The 12,883-nt window shown below is 41.0% G+C and overlaps 1 protein-coding gene across 8 annotated transcripts in view; it reads right to left on the bottom strand.

Moving 5' to 3' along the window:
• The window catches only part of UNC13B (unc-13 homolog B), a 214,303-nt gene that overhangs the window by 146,245 nt on the left and 55,175 nt on the right, over positions 1-12,883 (bottom strand). For 7 of the 8 annotated variants that reach the window (XM_055791161.1, XM_055791157.1, XM_055791164.1 and 4 more), the window contains exons 8-9: positions 8,227-8,262; positions 1,740-1,962 (exon numbers count right to left, since the gene is read on the bottom strand). In XM_055791161.1, the coding sequence (XP_055647136.1) occupies positions 1,740-1,962; positions 8,227-8,262 (259 nt within the window). The remainder of the gene's footprint in view (positions 1-1,739; positions 1,963-8,226; positions 8,263-12,883) is intronic. The other variant, XM_055791165.1, reaches the window with a different exon arrangement.

Raw genomic sequence — 12,883 nt, forward strand, 5'->3', positions numbered from 1 at the left:
TTAAGTATGTAGCAAAAAATCTTGCTGGGCATGTGAAAATGCACATGGGAATAGGAATGCTCAGAGGGAATCAAACATCATCTAGCACTTGCCTTCCTGGTGTGAAAGTAATTTTAGACCAGAGCAGACTACAACGCTCATGGTTTTTAAGCAAACTTTATCAGTCCAGACCCTTTCATATCTGTACCTTCAAGAAATCAGAAAAAAAAAATACATAATACCATCTTGGTATTCTTTAACAATCCATACCAGAAGTGCTTCTTTGGAAGGTCTTACAAACACAGTTATCCATTAGATACAGTTAAAAGTTCACAGACCCCCTGCCTCCCAGCAAGATGAGCCATGAAAGATTGCTTATATTGTCAATACCACCCTCAAGTCATGTAACTGCAAAAACACCCAGCCACCACTGGCTTCCCCAGGCTGGGCACCTAGTACCACCGTTCAGCTTGGCTCTTCCATAAAGAAAAAGCTTCAGCTCATCTTCCCAGACTCTCAGTAAGATCTTCAGCAATTGCACACTGCAAACCAGCAGCACAGAATAGCATGGGAAAGAAAATAACTTGCTCATTTAAGATACTAATGGACTAGGAAAAGAGCACTGAGAATGACATATCACACTGCAGTAAACGCATTTTGTTCTCACATTTGCCTCTAATGATTAAAATCTCAGCAACAGTAACAACATTAAATGTTACCACTAAAGATCATCTTTTGCCATTAAAGAATATAAGGCAAAAAGAGTAAAATTTAGCCTCAGTCATACCCCCATGAGGACAACTGAATTCAGGTTCAGGCTTCAGAAAACAGGAACATTCTTAGCAAGGTGTATCAGGTAGAACAAATCAGCCATAATATATATAAAACCCTGCACTTCTGTGACAGTGTTTAAGCAACTGCCTCTTCCTTCCACACCAAAGGCAGAAGCAGCGGCACAGCCTGTTCTACACACCCACTCTTCAGCACTCTCCAATTTCTTGTGCTTTCCCCTGACACATAATTCATCCTTTACCTGAAACAGCAGGGTTTTGTAAAGTTTCTACAGTTCTCAGCCCAACCAGCTCTAGTTCACAGCCATTGATCCTGGTAAGTTAATGCTGTAATGCTTAATACTTAGAGAAGATAAAAGCAGTTGTGAATCTACTAATTTATGGTCAAAAAGCTAATTTAGAGCAAGTAAAGTACGTTTTCATACAGCTCAAAGGAAATCCAAATAGAAGACACAATATTCAACAGTGCTACCTGATAACAGAAAAAACCCCAACCTAATTGGTTATAGTCTTTCTTCTTGAATATGCTGTTTTGGCAGACAGAACAGGGGCTAATCCAGAATGGAAAATAAATCTACCCCAAGAAAGAAACTCCTAACAGGGTAACTTTGCTAGACCATGTTCCACTGGCTTGGGAAGCACACCCATGCAATGGTGCCAAAACAACCACTTATGTGGTGCTCTGGCCTTCAAAAGGTAAGGTGAACTTAGAACCAAGAAGAAATGACCGCAGAGTGGAGCATATCTTTAAAAGGTAATTCACTAAACTGCCAGATCTAGCGTAACACATAGCCTTACAGGTTTTTTTGGATTCACAGCAGAGTCCCAGTGTTAACAAAACATGCAACGCCTTCCTATCAGGAGCCTTGTGGAGCCCTTGAGCTGTCCTCCTGTGCTAGCATGGCACCACCAGGGTCTGCTATGGATAATCAATGGGAAAAGAAGAGCTACCCAGAAGACAGCACCCACCTGATAGCCACATGCTCCCGATAATCCAGATCATAATTGTGTAGGGAGTCAACACAGGATTCCCGCAAGACCCCTTGCTGCTGCAGGCGTGATGGTACAGTGAACTGGTGCACGGAGGCATTGGGCTGCACAGTCGTGTGGTACGGAGGAGGAATGCTGTTACTTGTCTCACTGCGATAGTCACTGTCTCGGTCATCCACAGCACTGTCAGCATCTTCAAAGGCTAAGAAACAAAAGCAGTTAAGGGCAAAGCTTTCTCAAGTCGCCTTGCTGGGACACTGAAGCCCATTTTGTGTGTAAAGAATGACAAAAAACACCATTTCTGCTCTGGATTTTCATCTGGCAGCTGGTTATAACCTCTGGTTCTCTCAAGTATGCACCAAGGAATTCCACCGATCACCTCCACACCCTCCTTCCCCACTTCCCATCATAGGAGTTTATTTCTCTCTAGTCATTCCTAGTAAGCAGATTAAGAGGTGTTTATTAAAACAAACAAAAAACCCCACATCCCAACACCCAAAATTTCAGGTTCTTTGCTGCTGCTAAAACAAACATTTAAATGTTGGGGAAAAATATGCCAAAACATTTTTTATGGAAAGGAGCTCTTTCCTGGAAACTTTTCAACCTTTAAACTGTAATACTATCTGTCTTTCTCAGCATCCTTGACCAGTACTCTAGGGTTCGGGATTTTTTTCTTTTAGTGTCTTTTTTGTTTTGGTTTTTTTTAAGTATTGGTTTAAGTTAAGAGAAACTAATAAAAAGCACTCAGTAGGAAAATCAGAACTGGGAGAGAAGCTTTGCTTATAAACAATTATACTACTTCTTACAGGGGAAAATTACTACATTTAACACACAGGTACATTAGCTTTTTAGTAGTCAACACTAATGATAACCTTTGCAAAGGAAAAAGCTCCTTTCCAGTGAGTCCCTCTCCCTTGCAGAAACGCTTCTGCTTGCTAACCCTTCATAAAAGGAGAGTGCAGAGTTACAGTGAGGAAAGGTATCAAAAATACAATAGTGGTGTACAGCCGTGTTCGGCTGCGCAGGATGCAAGATTAACTTTGCAAGCTTAAAGTGAAATACACACACTATAAGGCAACGGAGTGCACCATTAACATGCTGGAAACAAAAGAAAATAAGGATCAGCCATTATTCACTCTCTCTGCCACCAAAAGCCCGTCTAAAAAGGACAACCAAATTAAAGCCCCTCTGGCAAGTTATTCAATGGTATGTGTCCTACACAGGCATTTACCATGAGGCTGAACAATAAAGCAAAAGTCTATTTTTCCTGTCAGATCCTTTAAAAACCCTGAATTTAGCTGCTGAAATTCCAAGCAAATGGAATGCAGTGTCAAGGAACAACTTTTTCTTTCACTGGTGCTTCCCACACCTCCAATTCAATTTCCATTTTTTTAATCCAAAGTAAAATTTGTCCTTGGTGATCTTTCAGTTCCTTCCCAACTGAGTAAGATTATATCAGTGCTTTAAGGTGGATGGAAGAGTACAAAACAAACCCAGCAGAAAAAATGTCTGCAAAATACAAACCACTTGAAAAAGCCCAGCTCCACCCTCTTACGTACAATCAATTCAATTTGATTGTCCACACCAAAAACAAAGTTAAGCCTCCTGCTATTTAGTAGTTTAAATGCTGCAGAGTCCTTGTCAGTCTCTAGTTGATCGAATAGAAATAAACAGCAATCTTACACTGCTTTATTCAGTTTTGTTAAAAGCACAATGTCCACCAATTTTATTACAGTTCAGTGCTTAGGAGAAACACTCAAGATGTGCTACTCAGAGATGATTTACCATGCCATACCCCGCCAAGGGGCACCAAGCTTCCAGCCTGTGGAGCAAGGGCTGGTCTGTTTGTAGGTCACAAGGCACACACCACCCTCAAGAAGGACCATGAGCTATTACTCAGCCGAGCAACATCATTGCTGAACACTTCAGCCATTACCTTCTAATGCACAATAGTTATTTTTCTTGGGACAGAAACAGTGTTTCAAAGAGTTTTCAAATGCCTTACTTTGCTGCTTGACTAATTTCTTCTTCCCATCAGATGTGACCTTCATTTAAGGTAAAGCCTAAATAACTCTGGTATGATGCAAAGTTCTTCAGCTGTGGCTGCATACTCATTACAAACACTTCTAGGGTTTTAAAGCAGCCCAGCTGAGTTACAGGCTTGGTATCTGGTGACAGACACCAGACCAACAGCTTTAGGGATAAACAATTTATCTCACCACAACAGTAAAGAGCAAATACAAATCAACAGTACAATTACCTGGGTCAAAAAACCAGCAAATTCAGTAACTCACTAATACTGGGACAAACTTAGTATCAAGCTGTGCAAAGATGTACGTAATTACAGTTATGCAGAAGCAGGACGCAGTTTCTTCAGATCAGCCCTGCCCAGCTCATGCTCTCAGAGATGTCTGAATGCCCTGACCAGACTGTTGCACAAGCACTACCTGGATTTGTTAACCACCACTCACCACACCTCACCTCTGCACTATCAAATGAAGATTTTCTGTATCAACCACAGCACCTCTAATCAAAATCCACAAACGGCTAATTAGCTTAAGTGTTAATCACACATTTTACAGCATGTTTGTTTATAAAAGGTGGCACTAGAATTTATCCCAGTTCCTACTGGTGTTTAGCAAGAGGAAGTCTCTTAGAGGTCATGACACAAAATGCCTCCTTGATGACACGTTTAAAGGATGCATGGCTACAGCTACCACAAACATCAATGAGGCAGGAACATGCTGTTTCTCTGATGTATATGAAAACACCTACAGCATCTGTGGATGTTAATACCAGGCAGAAATCCTCAAGTGACTCATAAATAAAAGCCAACTCCAGAAACACTTATTCATGCTGAATTGCACCTACCCTATGAGCAATCTCACTTTATTCCACAGAAGTGTTCACAAATGAAGACAGACATTGCTCAGCCTGATTAAAAGCACCAAAACCTGGCCCATATGTGGCTTACAGCACACATTACCTTTGCAAGAAAGTATACTGTTAAACGCCTGCACATGGTGATGATCCCATTCATTAACATACTTGAAAATTAAATGTTAGTTGAGCAAGAGACTGACAAGAGCTTGCAGAGTCAGCTTTGGGGATGCATCATCCCTTCAAAAGGAGGGGTCAGGCATTACAGCCCATGTTTCAGCAAAATATCCCTCACAACACACATGGTATGACAAATTCAAGCACAATCTTCTCCAAAAAGATGACACACCAAGTCTTCAATAAGGAAAGCTGTACCTTAGCCTCAGTCTCTTAAGATCAGTTATTTAATACAAGATACATAACAATAAACATAAAGAGTTGGTAATTGTTTTATGCTAGTTAATTTCACATATACCAAAGAGCTCTCAAGGAATAAAAACTGTTTCTTTGTCACTGGACCCACTATGTAGAGAGAGGGGGCTAAGGCTGAAGGGGCAGGGCAGAAGCATGCTGTTCATGTTTAATAATTGAATATTCATGCATATAGGCAGCATAAGAAGAAACCCATTGGACAGTCACATCACAGTAGGATTTTACAAAGAGTGGGTAAAATCAAGAGAGGTAGCTTCTCTGAAACAAACTGCTTCCTGGAAGCTCCGTTATTCCTCCCCACTCCTACGGTCAGAAGTTATTACACCACTGCTGCAGGGCAAAACACATACAGCTTTTAATATAATGATCTGAAAAACACTTTCCGCAGTCCTGTCACGCCAGCTCTACTCATCACATTTAACCTCTGGCAACTTTCTTTACATCAACCTTCAGGCCGGGAAGGAAAGCTAACAGCAGAATTATTACAGGTGGCTGGGCGAATGCACCTTTCAGAAGTGCTTTTGTTGTTTTAATGTCCCAATGCACAGCAGGAGCTCCTCTCAAAAGGTTGCATTCACTTGAAATGGCCTCGTTTTTCTAGCAGTGATGTGTCATCAGTCACTAGGAGCTGGGTCCAGTCCCTAAGCTTAGTTATGCTCTACAAACTTGAGCAAAAACTTCAATAAAAGCAAGCAGTAAGTGCAGCATACTCAGGCACTCAGGAAGAAGGAGGTTCACATAAGGTTCTGCATCCCAAAATCCCCACTACTTCTCCAAAATAAACCACTGAGCTTTTCACAGCTTTTGTCTATTTTTATAACAGTAGGAGAGAAGAAAGTGTACTAACTGAAAGAATGACTTCCAGTCCAAGTCCAGAAGAGATCTCTGCCAGCTCCCCACCAAGGCCTTTGCGGTTCACCTTCCCCACCCTTCATCCATTTTAATTGCTTTTCACAATAGCCGCCAACAGCTTCTTTCCTTCAGCCTCAGACTCCAATACTCCACTGTCTACCGAACCATCAATCACTTCTGACGATCACATACATCTTCTGAAATCTTACAATCAAAATGCATGCTGGTTTAAAGCGGAGTATTGACGTAACAAGGACAGGGCAGGGGGGAATTGTGAAAGGTTTTAAGAAATTATTTCAGTGCAACTTTGCAGGTCATTAGTCCATCCTAACACCCTCTCCCCTTAAAAGTACATTAAAAAATTGTGTAATTTTAGAACAACAAATTAGCAATATTCAGTCTTCTGTTTATGAGCTTTCATAACCTCATTTTTCCCTCTTGTAAATACTTGCTGCTACACTCAACAGACAAGACCTGGACTGACAGTCTGAAATGCAAAGACTGCCTTGAACATCTACCCTACTTCTTTAAGTCTTTCCCTTTCCTAAAATGAAACCAGGCCAGCAGCACAAGATGACCCTTTTTTAAAGCTCTCTCTCCCCAACTAGCAAGGCTCTGGGCTACAGCACTCTTTTTGCAACTCTCACCAGGAAAAAGTCTTCTAGCTATGGACATGCTGTTTCTGCTGCTTCCTCCTCAGCTGCTGTTGTAAGTTTACAGTTAGAAGTATGTTTTTCATTACATACTAAACAGAGTTCACTTGGAAACATCATTAACACTGGCCCAGGCCTGCCTGTAAGGGTGCTAACATGATTTCAAAGAGGACAGAGCACAGTACAGATAAAGCAGAGGGAGGGAGGGACGGATCTCCATGTACAGAAGTACCTTTTAAAACAAAACCACCGTGGGCCAACACTCCAGGTAAAGAGGAGAAATACCCTCTGCACAAGCCTCCTAAATCTCTGACTGACCAATGCCTAAGCACCTCCCCAAACACACAAATTGGGGAATAATTAAAAAAAAAAAAAAAAAAAAAAAAGCAATTTAGGACACCAACCTTTGTTTTAGTAGTATGCAAAGTTTAGTTAATTCTCAGTTATCCTATCACACCTCTGAGAATAACCCCAAACACCCAACACTGACAGCATCAGGGAATTGGTCAACACTGTTAATGTCCAAAGAACTCATGGCTTGATCAAAGACAGGAGAACAAGGATGACAAAACATGTTGTGAAAGGAGAAACTGTCCAGAACAGGTCCATGTGTGAAATGCACTGTAACATAAGCTGGACATTAGACTTAAGTTACTTGGCTGCAGTAAGACTGTTCTCTCCAAATTCCATTATGTCAAAAATGGAAAAGCATCAGGCAGAATCTCCTCCCTGCTGGCAGTGGTCACAGTGATCTTTCTTTGTGTGCTCCTGTCAGCAACACCCTCACTCTTGGTTTTGACACAGGGAACAGACACCTTCCTTTCAAGACTGATGGATCAATCTTTGCAGGTGATATGAGCAGCAGAAGCCACGCACTGCACCCTGAGCAGAAGCCTCTTGGAACCTGTATGATTTCCAGAAAGTGAAGCTGCTTCATGCATGTTTTCTGGAAAAATTTACAAAATCCTTGTGACCTCTGCAAAAGTTATCATACCAGTCTTCAGGTGCAGGTGTTAGGTCTACAGATCACAGGCAGCTGTGGTACCTGAGTTTTATCTTTCCCAGTCTGGTAAGCACTGGTTAAAGCAAAGCCCAGCCACTTTTGCCATGACACTGTCTCACTAAGCTTGAATACGCTACAATACCTACAACTTTTCTGTCACTCTAGCGTGTACCAGCTATTTCTACTTTCAGATCTACTCTTTATTTGTAGTATTTGGAACTTCTGTGATGAATTCCAGCATATCTTTACCTGTTAGTCAAACAATGACTGCAGACTCCTTTGTGTTTTTCAGTTACTCCAAACACTGATTTGGGCTTAGGTGGGTATGAAGACCAACACAAGACACATACAAGCAGAAAACCAGAATCACCTTTACAGGAAAAGAATAATAGTCCAATTCTGCCACCTTATCCTCAAATTACAGTAGAAGGCACAAGCAACACATTTAAAACATGGTCAAAACAAAGCTAAACAGTGAAAAAATGAACATACATACATCCACGCAAATACGAGATTTAGTGAAAGTAAAAGAAAATACAATGGAACAGATTTTCTATATGCATGAATATTTCCACTTCCCTCATACTGGAGCATGCTGTATTACTATAGGATCAGAAAACTTGCAAGAAATCAAACTGTTACGTACTCAGCTGCTCTCCCCATCCGAAATAACTCCAGTTGCCTGCATGTAACACAAATGGCAGCAAAGAATAGGAATGGAAAAAGAAAGCTTAGAAAAACAAACGACAAGCATACTTTTCATGTATTTAAAATGCCTTATAGATTGCAAACTTGAAAATGTAAGAGGATTTTTTTCTTTATAAATACAACATTAAATTTATTTGGGGGCTTACTCTTCACTGTCCAGTTTGTTTATAAGACACCCTGAAGATTAAGAACACCATAAACTCCAGGAATTATTAAGCAATCATGCATTTATTAACAAAAGTAGACCAAGTATTATCAACACACTACTTAGAGCAGTTAACACCGTTATTTCCTACTACACACATTATCAGGATTACAAGGATTATGGACAGAATGTCCCAGAAATCAGAGTTCAGTTAGGAGTAGTATCTGATTCTAAGCTAAAATGTGCACATCAATGGCAAGAGTTGCCTCCTGTTCCCACTTCTGCCCCATTTCCAGAAGAAAGCTGACCCAGTGGTGAAAGCACAGCAGTAGTAACAGCGTGAAAAACCGTGCATGTTAATGCATGTAAACCAACACTAAGTGACAAGTTTCTTAGCTAGACACACACTGGTAAAAAACTTCAGAGCTCTCACTCCATCCTAGGTTGTGAATAGTCACAAATTAATACTACAACAGTAAGAAAATCTCTTCATGTTAAAAGATGACAGCAAATTCATGCTAAAACTAAACTGCAAGCTGGTAAGATACTCAAGTTCTTACTCATCAATATCCACATTGTCACTCCAAGGTCATGCTCAGTATGACAGATGCAACAAAGTACTACATATAACCCCCAAAGCACCTTGGAAGCATGCACACAACTTGCAACTCCAATAAAAGCTTCAGAACCAGCATTTTTAGAAGATGGAGTGTAAAAAACGCTTTATTGAAGCTTACAGGACTATTGATGCATAAGTGCAGCAGGCAATAAATAAATCCTTCATGTGCAGGCAGACAACAAGCAAGAACTTTCCGTCCTGGCTACCAGCCTCATCCAGGCACACATTTCCAGGAGTAAGACAGCTTAGAGGGTTCAACAAATCCCTCCCTCTGCCCCCAGGAACAAAAATCACAAGGTTAGAATGGCCTAGTTCTTGTTTTTAGCTAAAATTGCAAAAAACAGTTCTGAAAAAAAAATATTTGTCCTAAAAAATCACTACCAGACTAGTACTTAAATAAACCATAACTGGATCTGGCGAGGAACTTGTCTTCCCAAGGGTTTAGTCCCTATGCACACACACTACAGAGGAGCTCTGTTGCCACTTCAGTTCTACAGGTGAAGAAAACATGGGCAGGAAAAACAAAAATAAGCAGAGAAGTGGACTCCCCCAAGGAAAAAAACCCCAAGCAAATCAGGATTTAATTCTCTGTCCCTATCTGGGAAATAATGGTGCATCAGGGCTACAAGCAGGTTGCTCCTTTCTCCTCAGACACAGAAGGTTTACAAAGCAATGCAGTTCCTCAGGTACACCTCAGTACTTCAGGGTCCCTGGGCTCCAGGCTCTCGCACACGTGTGGTGTTTCGCATAGGCACAGCCACAGCTCAGGCTGAAGTGGCACTTCTATTACCTAGTAGAGCTTCAAAGGTAGGTCATTCCCCTCCAGCTCCTACTGGGGTAGTTAGAGGGGAAAAAAGTAACACGTACATTTGTTTTGGTCATTAAATGAAGCAGCTCTAACCAAGTATGTGCAAGGATTCAGTATTTTTTACTGAGCTGATTTAGAAAGAGCTACAAATTAAACTGGTATACAACTGAATGCATGCAGTTTCCATGGAGTATAAAAGGGTTATTCCTCTCCTGTCTATAGAATAACAAATATAAACTTTTTTTTTTTGCTTACAGAACTTAACAAGCAAGGAAAAGTGAAGTTCAAAGAGTCAAGCACCAGCAGACAAGAGTCAGAGACATGGCAAATGCTGCTTCTCTGGTCCACAGCAGCAAGTGTGACAAGCCAAAACTTTGACAGTGCATCCGACCAACATGCTGGCAAGATGAAGGTGTACCCAGACACATCTGAAGCCTGCTAGGATCCACCAGACAGTGTTTACATGACCCTGACCACAGGGCTATGTTCTCAGGCTTGCTTTTTACACAAAAATCCGTGGATTGCCTAATGATCATCTTCAACAGAGGTTTGAGTGTTTTTCAGGGGAAAAGGAGAGGAGAAAGAGGAATATGCAACCAAGGTGGTAAAGAAAAAAAGAAGAAGTAAAACACATTCACCAAAGACAGATGAGAAGGGCAGACAACCAGAAGGAAGGGTATGAAAACCACAGGCAGGGAGAGCAGGAGCATCAGACAGGGACATGGGGAGAGGGTTGAAGATAAAGAGTGAGAAGTTGACAGCTCTGCACTGAGTTTCAATTTGCTGTAATAAATAGTTCACATTAAAGAGAAGACAATTTGCTATTCATGTGGAAGTCAATCAATTGCTTATGTGTATCTCATTCCTGAAAATCTCAAGCCACTAATACACAGGATAGCAACTTCAATGCCTCCTTTTATCAAAAGATTCCCAGCTCAGGTAAACGTAAGAGGCAAAGCAAGCCAACATTCAGACAGCTGCAGCCTGGATTACCATTAAAGATCCAGGAAAACTCTGCTGTGGCACAACGTTACAACACTCAGACCACCTGCCACTTAAACCCATGTCATTGTTCACAAATGAATGCACACGTAACAACCCAAAGCAACTGGGGAAGAAAAATCTGAAGATACTATCAATTTCCAGAACCAGTACACAGATCAGAAGAACTACAGAGGAAATGGAGCCTACCTGTCCTGTCCTGCACCTTTTCCCCAAGATAAAAATCCCAGTCCAACAGCCTCTGCACAAACCTCACCACAAACGACTGCACTGAGAGAATGAGTGGCTCTTTAAGGGAAAACAGAAAGCCTGACTCCTGAAACCAGCTCAGACTGGTTTTAGCCCGTTTCCTTGATAGCAAATGGTCCGATGGTTGGCACACCACTACTCAGTTTAAAATTGCAACAAGGAGAAAACCACCAAGTGCTAAAAACAAGCCTCGCAAATACTAAGTCGGTCCTTGGAGGAGAAACTTTACTACCTCCCATAGACCAGGGTCCTCAAAATGACAGTGATATCCCTGAGCTAGCCACTTCCCTATGTTATAGCTACCAAGCTCCTTATGAACATCACAAAACCCCCACAAACTTTCAAAAGCAGATTAGAGCCTATTATTTCCGTACCTAAGACAAACAGCAGTCAATGCCAAGCAGGGCAGGGTGGAGAGAAGAGCAGCTGCCTTCAGACACCAGCTCCTTGCCCTGAAAGGTTTCTCACATTGAGAAGCTGGATCCTGGCTAACCAGGGCATGCTACAGCTAGAGACTGACTGGGAAGGCAACGCTGCACAAGCAAACAGAAAGAGATGTAATCACAGAGAGTAAGGGATTTTCAGCCAGAATCTTAAAACTCCACTCTTGTTTGTTTTCACTAACACCCACTTCACTTCAGCATCTAACATTTTGGATAAAAGATGAATTTATTAAAGATTCAACACATATGCTGCTTCATTTAAGATTCAGGAGCTAACAGTATGTATCTCAGTCCTTCCGCACAATCACAGAAGACCTGGGCTGACAGTCTTGATATTTTGAAGGTTAATGAAAACAGAATTTCATTTTAGCCTTTTCAAGTATTTTTGCTGCTTCATAAAAATAATACGCATAACCTCAATTTGTTAAGAAAAATCCCTTCCAGATCACCTTTGGGAACAAATTTAAGCCTGTACAAACTTGAACTGAAAAGAACCAAGAAGTCCAGACTGACAGAAAAGGGAAAGTTGTAATTCTAAAAACAACAACATATATTAACACTGGAATAGATGATACAGACAAGTCAGACTAGTTACTCCGTGTGCTTTTAAATACCAACAGCGTGTGTCTTGGTTATCACATCATTTTATATTCATAAGTTTCAGTACTCAAAAAATGAGGTTTCATATAAGCCTCCAATGAAGGACTAAGTGATGCCAGCAGCCTGGTGCCTTGGAAGCTACAACATTCTTGTTGTTAACACGTTATAAACACATCTAAGTTCCCACAGTTAGCTGAACATAACATATGCTTGTTCTGTGCCTCAATTATGCAATTATTCAAGGAGGAACTCCTCCTCCCCACTTCACACTGTTGAGCCTGGATCAGCAGGGACACTGCAGAAAAGCAGAATATTCTAAGTTTTTCATGCAGTCTAATTTGATTGCCCGCATGCCATTTTGTTTCTTTTCTGCTTACAAGTCTCTCAGAGTGGCTGGGACCTACTAACCCCATCAGAACATTAATGTTTACTGCTGTCCACTGCTTATAGTCATGATGAAAATTTATTTAATTCTCCTGTTATATCCCACACTGAGCAAAGACAGAATATAAACAAGTTTATAAAAGTAAACTGAGCTCAGGAAATTACACTATATTTGGTGCTGATAAAATAATGTTTATAGAATACAGAGCTGGGAAGGTCCTGGTCAGTTCTTCCTTTTAGATTTAATAAACCTCCTTTTCCCTTGGCCAAGACCTTCAACACAGTGTGCACAGATCTCAGATTCCATAAAAATGTACATTATTCCAGTACTCAATGTACTTCCAA

The sequence above is a fragment of the Falco peregrinus genome, chromosome Z, assembly GCF_023634155.1.
Source record: "Falco peregrinus isolate bFalPer1 chromosome Z, bFalPer1.pri, whole genome shotgun sequence".
NCBI lineage: Eukaryota > Metazoa > Chordata > Aves > Falconiformes > Falconidae > Falco > Falco peregrinus.